This window comes from Rhinolophus sinicus, linkage group LG11 (genome assembly GCF_036562045.2).
Source record: "Rhinolophus sinicus isolate RSC01 linkage group LG11, ASM3656204v1, whole genome shotgun sequence".
NCBI lineage: Eukaryota > Metazoa > Chordata > Mammalia > Chiroptera > Rhinolophidae > Rhinolophus > Rhinolophus sinicus.
Window position 1 is genome coordinate 28,814,691 of NC_133760.1, and position 11,287 is coordinate 28,825,977.

The 11,287-nt window shown below is 44.6% G+C and overlaps 1 protein-coding gene across 7 annotated transcripts in view; it reads right to left on the minus strand.

Annotated features, from left to right (window-relative positions):
* HYDIN (HYDIN axonemal central pair apparatus protein) overlaps positions 1–11,287 on the minus strand; it is a 288,791-nt gene that overhangs the window by 50,603 nt on the left and 226,901 nt on the right. For 6 of the 7 annotated variants that reach the window (XR_012490131.1, XM_074314603.1, XM_074314605.1 and 3 more), the window contains 7 exons: positions 8,241–8,340; positions 6,637–6,736; positions 4,748–4,916; positions 3,983–4,221; positions 2,232–2,352; positions 1,756–1,960; positions 853–1,088 (listed from right to left, as the gene is read on the minus strand). Coding sequence is in view for 6 of the 7 variants with exons in the window: in XM_074314603.1 (XP_074170704.1) it covers positions 853–1,088; positions 1,756–1,960; positions 2,232–2,352; positions 3,983–4,221; positions 4,748–4,916; positions 6,637–6,736; positions 8,241–8,340 (1,170 nt within the window). In the remaining variant the exon portion in view is untranslated. The remainder of the gene's footprint in view (positions 1–852; positions 1,089–1,755; positions 1,961–2,231; positions 2,353–3,982; positions 4,222–4,747; positions 4,917–6,636; positions 6,737–8,240; positions 8,341–11,287) is intronic. The other variant, XM_019757602.2, reaches the window with a different exon arrangement.

Sequence of the window (11,287 nt, forward strand, 5' to 3'; positions counted from 1 at the left end):
CACTTTTGGGCAGAGAACTGAAGCAGCTGAGATGACACTAGGTGGTATTTGCAGCACACCTGATTGGAAATTAAAGGTGGGTGAAACATATCACATATTAACTAAGCCCCCTCTCTCAGCATCCTGAATTTTCTCTTCCACTGTGAGGAAAAAGGATCTCAGTATGATCTGACTCAGAGGGGAAGGAAGTTTTGAGTCTGGCAGACCCTGAGATGGGTACATATTATTTGCCTTGTGTGTGAATGAAGCTTGGCTTTAAACCTACCCTTGTATCCCTAGGCTCTGGGACCCAGGGAAAGAATTTAGCCTTTCTGAGCCTCAATTTCCCTCACTATAAAATGGGGATAATAATACAAAGTCTGATACTACAAACTTGTGAGGATGAAATGAGGTAATAAATGTCAATAAATCATTTAGCACAGTGTCTAGCATACTGCAGGGGCTCAATAAATGCTCACCATTTCACCTTATCCTTACAATCTGACATCCCCCACATCTCCTTTACCAGATGAATATGCAATCGGAGGCAGCCTGCCTGAGCGGGTGCTCGTCTTGGCTCTCCCCATAATGCTGTGTCTATCGTAGGCACATAGTGAGTGTTTGATGGATGACTGAGTTGTTCATTCCTGAGTACCAGTTCATCACAGAGGTACCCAGAGGAGACATCCATTGGGACAAATGTATGGCTGTTGGCCAAGGGGAACTGCCCAGTTCCCTCTCATAACCTCCAGCAGGGCCTGAGGGCCAGATAACCCCCACTCATGTATCGAGGCTCCAGAGCAGGGGTTTCCAAGAGCGGTTTCCCCTGCTGTCTGCCAACCTCGGTGGCTGGGGCCACGGGAGGCTGCTCACCTTGCTGGAGATGGGCTTAACTGCAAGGTTCACATCACACGCGATCTTTCCCACATTGCTGATCTTGAACCGAGCCTTGGCCTGATGGCCCACCAGGATGTTCCTGAAGATGAACTTGTTCTCATCTTCCACAAACAGCCCCCCGCTCTCTATGGTCTGCAGGATGCTGTGCATGTTGGTGCTGCGACAGACCTGGTGCTCCTCAAATATCAAGGCATTGTTGTCCGTCACGAAGGCTGGGGAGTGGAGGGAAGACCGGGATGAGGCCTGAGAGCCCAATTCCTGCCTCCTGTAATTCTCCATTTGGAGGTTTGGGTGCCGACAAAGGACAGTCATAGAGGAGGGGTAGGGTGTGGGTGATGGGACAGAGTCTACCTTCTTTTGTACTGCTCTTGTTGGTTGCCAGGCCCCAACCACCCTTCCTCCCAATGGTAAAGAGGGGCAAGATCCAGGAGCTGGGGTGCACTTAGGAAAGAAGGAGGCGTTGGCTCACTTTGGTTCTCTCCGTGCTTCATCTGAGATCTTGCTGGGTTAAAGATATAGCATGCTAGTCATTGACCATTGTTCTCTGTGTTATGTTGCCCACAAGGCGTGACCTGGTCACGAGCAGGATTCAATGTTCCTGAGTCATGGGCCATATCCCATCACACCGTGGTTCCCAGGGAACACTGTTCATCTGAGGATCCTGGACCAAACTCAGGAAGACTGGGAGTGTAAAGCTATACATCCTTTCTAGGTGTGCGTGCTCTGTAAGTCTTTAAGGAAAAATATGGCTGGAGACACTAGAGGAAGTTCTAAGTCCCAAAGGCAGCAGCCCAGCTATTTTTGCTAGACATTGCATGGTGGGGGGTGCTTCAGAGAAAGGTCTTTTAAGGGGTGATATCCAATCTGAGTGCTCAGTACCTGGTAGACAGGCTTCAGCCAACAGGGTGTAAAGAATGCCAGTGGGCTGGTCTCTTGGGTCTCGGTCAGAGATTTCGATAGCTATGAACTCCTCACTCCTTCCCACGGGGTCAGCCACGCAGTCCACAGTGATGGTCTGCATGCCTCCGGAAGGAACGGAGCCAAACCCAGGGTACACGGTGAACATGCCGTGGGTGAAGCGGATCTGCAGGAAATGGTGGGAGGGGCGGGAGGGGTGGAAGTGGAGTGGGGCACAGAGTCTGAGCCCTTCCACCAGTCATCAGATGCTGTCAAGAGGATATCTAAATCAAGTCATAACACCTTGTCTTAAAAGGAAAAGTGATATTTCAAGGTAGCTGTTTAATATTCCCGCTACAGTAGATTCAAATCTTGCTATCCTAGGGAGGTAATTGTTGCAAGAACTAGTTGGAATGTGGCCTTTCAGGGTTTCTGTGAACAAGGAAAAGGGCACTCACCTGGTTAGTGATATTTACATCTTTCTGAACAGACTCGGAGAACTTGGTTGCTTTGGAAGGGCCAGTCTTGCTGAAGCTGTCGCTTTCCCGGGATCTTGCCTGCCGAATATTGCTGATTCTGCTTAAACAAGCAGGAGTACACACTTAGGCTGGGGTAATCACATTAAACACCACCCATCTGCCTGCTTGCCAGGTCCTTTTTCCTACGAACACGGGGAAGAGCCCTTCTTTGCTCAAGAGGGCATTGGGGTAGCATAATTAGCATTCATCATTAGTCAAACTCATTGAACAATTGTGATAAAAATATGCACTAATTGTACTTGTTAAATATGATTCATAAGGACATTAAAAATTACTGCAAGAAAAGAATCATGTAAAAATGTTTACTTGTGTTCGTTGCATAGCAGTGTGTGGAAGTTATTTGTAAACATCAAATCTTTTACCTAATCTCACTTAAAAAAATGAAATGGCAAGTAGATTACATTCTGTCCCTTTTCTTCACATTTATAGTCATGGTGTTATTAAGACATAGTTTGAGCAATAACACTAACACAGGTTTTGGTAACTGTTCACTTCACTTGAAGGTAGTTTACCCAGTAATTAGTTTGTCTAGAAGTTATTTTCCTAAAATATTCAAATGTATTTGAGGTGCAATCTTAAACTTTTGAGTGTTTTATACATTTGAGCATTCATTTGCTTACTGGCCGGAACAACTGAAGCTCTACCCCCTCTTGAGTGTTTTGCAAAAATTTGTGTATGCCAAAGTGAAAACTAAATTAAAAGCAATTTAAAGCAAAGCATATTTATGTCTTAGTAGCGATAAATAAATATTATTAAATTATTATAAAATAAATGATAAAAAATTAGTTTGAAATTAAATTTGGAAGAAAGACTTTAGACAATTTAACAAAAATTTTCTTGATACAGTCAAACTTTGTCAAAATGGAAGAGGATAGCCACAAAAATATAAAACAGTTACAAACAATGTAAAGCTGTATATATGATTTAAAACAATTAATTGGAAAGTCCATTTAAATTAATAATTCATTAATTAGAAAGGCAATTAGAAAGTTAGACAAAATGCCTTGGGAATTGGCAAAACCATCCCAAATTTACCAAAAAAGAATATGACAATCAAATAAGGGCCAAAAGCATTCAATAAGGTAAATTGTTTTGGTGAATTGATTGAGAGCAACCTTTTAAATAAAACATGTTTTGCTGCTGGAACCACTAATAAGTTAGCTATTGTGATAAAGTATCTTCATGGGGAGAAGGTAAAAACAGTCCCGATAGACGGAAGGCATCACCATGCTTTCTCTAGTTCACAATTCCAGGGTACCCTTTGCCATCCCCCGATCATGAAGTGTACCTATGATTTCTTTTGACTTAGCTTGCTGTTATAACAGTGTCTTGACATCCTACAGAACGATAGATGGGACAATGACTTACTAGCAAGTCCTGTAGCACATTAGACGCACCAGGAAAACAGACGCAATCCCAAACAGAAGACTTCACATTCATTCAATTAAACTTTATCGGATGTCTGATAGCAGTTAGAAAGCATGTGAAATCTGTAGTCAGAACTGAGATCTACTGGTGATTTCTTGCGTCATTTTGGATGGGCCAATTCTTAACTTTACTAATCTCACCCACGAAAGGGCATTGGGAGAATTTAGATAACATAAATGAAAAACCTTTGTAAGATACAAAGCAGTAGGGAATGACATGAGTTACGTAAATATTTGTCTTACATTTTCTTTTGATTAATGGGGCTCTCCCCCGTCAGCCTATAAAGGCCATACTTGAAGTCAGTAACACCTTGATTTTCTATGGTGAGGGTGGCGCTCTTACGAGTGCCACAGATCAAAGCCCCAAAGTTGATGATAGAGGGTGGGTTGATGCTGTATTTGGAGAACACTGCATTCACGGAAAATTTAATTGGGATGCTGGCGATGATTTCACCTCCTTCTGCGACATTGGGTTCAATGATCTAGAAAGGGAAGAAGAATTGGGAGAATGTTAGCCATAGGTATAGCTCCAGATTCCCATGACTATCTCCTTCATTCCCTATTTTCATCACTGATATGAAGCCAAGTTTTTTATTTCATTCTCTTTATATTTATTGCATCAACAATATTAGCAAGTAAGAACATCAAACTTAAGACTATGTACTAGCCATGGTTCAACATAGACCAATTTTTGCCCCCTGCTTCACTTCTTCACTCTTCTTTTGCTTTTGATGAGTGAACTCAGCTTCCTTGTCTCAGGTGCTCTCCAAAGACCAGGGTCCACATTTCCTCTCTGGCACTTTTAATTTCTGATGACTTTGCATACCTCCCACCTGACCTACCTGTGCCTGCTAGTTGGGGACCAAACCCTGGTGTATCCTCTCTGATTGCCACTCAGGCCAGCACTCCCTTTTTCCCTTTGAAGCATGGGTTAGACCATGTACTCTTCTTCTTGACATGAGTCCCACAATGCTGCCACTGGTGAGTGACCCCTTGGTGCTCTTTTACCTGACAGCGCAGGACTGGCTGATGGTCGACCTTCACTTCCTTTTTCGCATGGAAGAACACCTGGACATTTGTGGGCTTTTCTGTTGTGGTCAATGAGCCCTTCTTCGGTTGGACTGAGATCATAGAATTTAAATTGGTCGCTGAAATCCCTAAGGAGTCCACAGAAAAGCTGGAAGATAAGCATAAAAATCACTGTAAGTCATTATTCAGGGAACCCAAGACACTAGAGAGGAGACTCTAGACTGCTAAGTGCCTGACACTCTAGGCTCCAGCCCTGTTTAACTACTATGCCTAGCTGTGTCCACTGTGTATTGTACTCGGTGACCACCCCTCTTCAGCCAGGATTGACAGGCCAGGGATTGATGCTTGAGGCAAAGACAGACATCTCTACCCTATGGTCAACAGGTATCTTTGCAGGAGTTTTCTGTCCAACAGGGACACTTGATGCTAGATAAGGATCAACTAAATTAATTCATCTCCCTCCCTCCCTCCCTCCCTCCCTCCCTCCCTCCCTCCCTCCCTCCCTCCCTCCCTCCTGTCTCAGAGACTGAATGCAGTACACACAAAAGGAACAGTGAGTGATGCAGAAGACAGGGGATCTAAGAAACAAGAGAAAGCAGGGGGCAGAAGCCATGCAACAGATGCACTCAGAAAGGAAGGTTGTGGCCCAGTGGGGGTGAGGTGAGAAGCCACAGAGAGAAGCTGACTCATGAGAATGGCAGGGGGACTGGGGAAGGAGCAAGGAATGTAAGAGGAGGCGGGACAGCTGGAGTTGCCGTGGGGACCCAAACGTCAACCCCACGCCCCAGGAGACCTTGTCACTCCACTGCTGCATGCTGGGTGTCTCCATCTCCTCACCGCCTGCACAAACCCCTCATTACCTGTTCCAACCCCAGGGTGACTCTGCTCCATGCAGCCTAAAACAGCAGAGCTAATGCCCTATCATAATCTGAAACAAAACGCAGAAACGGGCAACATTCCATTCAGCCCTAATTCCAAAGTGCCTGTGGCTTTCTTCTAGGCTTGTTAAGCTTTTATTTACACTTAATTATTTCCATACACAGTTCTAACTAATAGTCATATCGAGGTGGGACCTCTCTAATTTCAGCGTTCTCTGAGCTGAAATGAAACTTTCATGAATACATTGAATTTCTTCCAAGTTTGCCAGTGAGGGGTTCCTTTATCAACTGTAAATTCTTCTGGGGGAAGGATGATCTTTCATAGAAACTGGTTGGCCATGAGTGCTGGCACTGCCACCGAGGGTTGTGCGACCCTGCACGGGTGACCTCCCCCCTCCCCCCACCCAGTGCCACCCTGTCCTCTCTGAGGAATCTCCCAGATTTAGTGTTTCATTTTTAATCTCAAGAGATGAGCAAAAGCTGGACCTCTATTCCAGCAGGCTGCCATTTGAAAGGTATAATACAGTGGTTCTTAAAAGGAAAAAAGACAACTGGGACATCCCTTCTTCACACGAAATCTTATGTCAAATGCCAACTTAGGAGAGAGAGAAGAGCGGAAAGGAGGGCAGGACAGCTTGGGGCCAGGTCCCCCCATCTCTAGTCCCTCCCTCCACCCCAGGATCTCCCCTCACCCCAGGATCTTCTCCTCACATCCTCCCCCCTCTCAGTGTCTTCCCCTCCCCCAGATCCTTGTGGCTCCAGGTGTATTCAGAAGACCCTTAAGGTCCCTAGAAAGTCACAGAGTTGAAAGCAGTGTGAAAACCTCTGCTCTCTTAGCGGTTGGAATTGCATGTGTTGAAGGCAAGGCAGGCTAACGGCAAAGATCACTCTTATGATTTCCTCAGTGAATTTTGTTTTTAAATCCCCCGGACACACTCTTCTCGCCACGAGTGGATGTAGACAACCACATGCCCGATGCTTTCAGGTTACCTGAACATGATCTCATATTTCCCACGGTTCTTCAGTTGCAGGGGCTGCTTCACCTCCTCCATGACCCTCACAGTCCCAAAATCGAGGCCTCCTTCAGCTCCTGCAGAGGCCAGGGGCCGGGGTGGGGAGAGGTGAGTGGGCCTGGGAGCGAGACGCAGTGGAACTTCCTACTGAAGTTCACATGGAAAATCCACGATGACAATCTCAGTGGATTTGCTTTCTGAAAACACTATGGTTAGAAAAACCTTTTGTAATTGAGTCTTAGTAGTAAACATACAATAGATAGCGCTCTTGCACCCAGTTCAACAGGGCAGCTCCCTCTGGCTTCCATCCTAGGACCACTGTCCTTCCTTTTATGTGTCCCATTAGCTAAAACTTCCAGTATTAAAAAAAAATTTGTATCAAGTGTATACTACACAGAGTTGGGATATTACATATAAATTTATATTGCTTTACTTAGCATTACATCATACGTATTTCCATACATAGTTAAAAATTCCTCATCAATGTGATCTTTTAAAAAAATATTTGAATTCATCAATGTGATCTTAACGGTTGCATAATATATCATGATATGGCTATTCCATAATTTACAATATTATTCCTATAATAATAATATTCCATTACTGATAGACATTTAGGTAATTTCCTGTCTTCCACTGTTACACATTATGCCGTAATAACTATCTTTGTACATAAGACTAATGAAATCTAGGCAAATATGTAGCTCTAATGTTCTATAAATCTTGTTGAGGAGGAGACCTAGCAGAGATACGGGTAATGGAACAGTGCACACTAAAGGGAGGGGTCTAACCTGGGGGTTAGGGCAGTGTGGTGGGAAGAATAATGCCACCCCCTCCCCAACCCCAAAGATGGGTTTTAATTCCTGGAACCGGTGACTATGCTACTTTACACGGCAAAGATAAATTAGTGTATCAGATGGAATTTAGGTTGCTTATCGTCTGACCTTAATATAAGATTATCCTGGGATCTCTGAGGCACCCAGTGTAGTCACAGGGACCCTCAAAAGTAGAAGAGGGGGACAAAAACTGGAGAACCATTGAGACGGCAGTGTGGGAAGGGCTTGACCCAACCTTGCTGGCTTTGAAGATGAAGGAAGGGGACCACGAGCCAGGGAATGTGGTGGCCTTTAAGGCCGGAAAAGGCAAGGAAACGAATTCCTCCCCAGAGCTTCCAGAAAGGAATGCAGTCCTGCCAGCACTTTGATTTTAGCCTAGTGAGACTCCTGTTGGATTTTCTGACCTATGGAACTGTTGGATAATAAATTTGTATTGTTTTAAGCCACAAAGCTTGTGGTAATTTGTTAATAGTGGTGACAGAAAACAGGTATTCACTCTCAAGTGACTGTTTAGAAAAGAGCTCTGCAAATTTTATATTTAGGACTCTCCCCCCAGGCTTGTCATCTCCATTTGGAGAAATGGAGATTCACAGCAATGTTGCTAGTATCACGCTGGGGCTTGCGCTACTATTAACCGAAATTCTACCCCCTCCCCGACAACCACTAGTCTTCCTTTTCACACGGAATATACTGCACTCATAAGATGTGACTTCTACACACACTTTCCTTGATGGGGTCAACAGACCTTTGGGAAAGGTGATGTCCAAGGCAACATCGTAGGACTCTGCAAAGATGCTGATGTTCTCAACCTGAACAACTCCAACAAGATTGTCCACGTCTAACACCTGTCGGGGTAAGAGAAGTTCCTCAGTAAAAGAAAGACCCACGAGGTGCGTGGAGCCTGACCGAGGTAACCCGCAGTGGGAATCGTGAACAAGGGGATATGGTGTGCAATATTTCTGAAATGGATTTAGCTTTGGTCTTCACTGGTAGGGTCAGTGTTCTTCAGAACACCCTTTAGGGAATGCTGGTGTCAACAGTCAATGCAGGAATGGGGAAAAGAGACTGCATTTTCTATCTTGTCTGATTACTGGGTTTAAATGATTTGCATGATTGTTGCTCCATTACTGAAGTTTGGGCTGTGAATATACATTGCAGAAAAGTGTTCTTTAGAACTTTTTAAATAAAATAAACCTGAAGAGCATTTTTCTGACAGTGGAAACGGAAAACTTGTATATTCTTAATCATCCCTGCTCCACTCATTTTTATAAATCTGAATTGTTCTATGCTTTGTTTCTGGTTCAACATGTGGAAAACATGCTAGATTTTTCATATAAAATAAGATGCTTCTCTTTTGGAAATTTCAAATGTTTTATTTACGAGAACAGTACTATTAAAGTTGGAAATGTAAAAAAAAAAAAAAAAAAAAAAAGCAAGCCCTCAGCCTCCAGTTGCTCACTGCCGTCTCCACTGTCATCCCCGGTAATTCTTTACTGTCCTGAGGAACCTCTGAACTGGTGTCAGATGTCAGCTGGACCCAACTGTTGAGTCTTGAGACTAATGAGGGGGTGATAAAGGGTCTGTTTGTCAATGTGAAGAGCCATTGGGCAGTGGGTATGGCTCTCCTGCTCTGCCTGGAGACCACCTGCTTCTCTGCTGAAGCCTCGAGTTGAAAAATGAAGTCACCACTCCCCATTACTTGTGCTTTGGGTGCCAAGAGGAAAATCAGTACCTGTCACCAAACTCAAGTTTTAACTCAGAGTTACCATCTTTTCTTTCATCAAGCATTTTCCCAGTGTCTCACAGAAAAATTGGACCAACTTCAGTTTTACCTTCTTTCTTTTGCTGCCCACCCTCTGACAGAGGTGACAAGAAGGGCTGACAGTAGGAGGGAAAAACAGGACAAAGAACTTGGATTATCAGCTCCCAAATGTATACAGTACTCTTCTACTGATAGATGCCAAGTACCCAGAACATTCTATTTCTTTTGCTTCTTCACTAGTGTGTATGGGTGGGGCAGGAGGCAGAATTAAATTTTGTAATGGAGGAAAATAGGGAGGACAATTTAAGAGGCACACAAATTAAACAAATGAGTTCCCCAGAGCACTGTACAAAGGGACCAGAAAGCAAGGCATTTCCTCGTGTAGATGTTGAAAGCACATAGTGGCGGGGAGAGGAGTCTTAGATCACTTCAGGGAGCCTGAGAGGAGACCCACTGTGTGTGCTTTGCTGGAGCACACAGGATGCCACGTCAGTAGCTAAAATATAGAAAGGTTTCCATACTAGGTGGTAAACAGCTGTCACAATGACCTCTCCAAGTATCCCCTTTGCTGCCTGCCTCTCACCCCATGCCAACCATAGGAAGCCCAGAATCCGCAAGATCCAGCAACTAAAGGATAAAGGCAGCATATTTCCGACCCTCCACCAGCCATATGGCCTGCGTTCACTGTGCAGACATCAGTGTCTGTGTGGAGACTGGTGTTAAAAATGTTGACTATTACCTCTAGACTTATACCCATTGGTGGATTGAATAAATCTATCAATATATGTTTTCAACTATCTGAGGTCATGGGTAGGTCATAAGAGAGATTAGATCCATTGACAGGCTCCAAAAGGTAGAAACAGGATTAATTCATGTAAATTACAGAGAGAAAGCTGAACTCAACCTAAGGAAGCATTAACAGTCAGTCCTGTTCAAAGGAAGATCAGGCTGCTTGGAGTGTTGGTAAGTTTTCTGTGCCTGGAGGTATTCAAGGAGAAGTCTGGATGACCCCTTGATTGTTGCAGAATTGATTCAAGCATCAAAAATCAGTGACATCTTTTCATTCATCCATTCGACAGATTCTACTGAGTGCCTTCTATGTTCAGACCTGTGCTAACACTGGGGATATGATGGGGTAATGGGTCGAAAGGTGGCCCCCCAAAAGTATGTCCTTATCTGAATGCTTGGAATCTGTGAATGACTTTATCTGGAAAAAGTCTTTGCAGATGTAATTAAGTTAAAGATCTTGAGATGAGATCATCCTGTATTATCCGGGTGGACCCTAAATCCAATGACAAGTGTCCTTGTAAGAGGCAGAAAAGGAGAAGAAATAGACAGAGGAGGAGGCCCCTGTGAAGATGGAGGCAGAGATTGGAGGGATGCAGCCAGAAGTCAAGGGACACCAGAAGCTTGAGAGGCAAGGGAGGATCCTCCCCTAGAGCCTTCAGAGGGAGCCTGGTCCCACAGACACCTTGATTTCAGACTTCCGGTCTCCAGAACTGTCAGAGAATATGTGTTTGTTGTTTGAAGCCACTCACTTTGTGGCCCTTTGTTAAAGCAGCCCTGGGAAACCAATAAAGATAATGCACAATTCAGGAGAGCTCTTGCCCCAGTGGAGTTCGCATAAGAAAGTAAAGAAAGAAGTGGGATAACACCAGAAAGGGGTGGTGCTCTGAAGGACAGCGTGAGTGTGAGTGCACAAACAGGGGAGTCCCTCGATGGAATGGTCATCTGTGGAAGCAGTTAGCAGACCCTAAAAGCAGGAGCCATCTCCCCACAGGGCCTAAGGATAACAGGAAAAAGCTGAGACCATGTGACAGGAGCCAATGAGTGCGAGTAAGGGTAGAGCAAGATGCAGAGACAGAGGCAGGCGGGCCTTCAGAAGCAGCTGACCCTGGGCTTTATTTGTACTGCAGCTGGAAGCCAGCAGAGTGCTTTAAGAAGGACAATGACCAGCCTTTTCACGATGTCGCTGGACATTTGTGGGGAATGTGAAGAGGAAAACAAGCTAGAAAGCCTCCACAGACGTC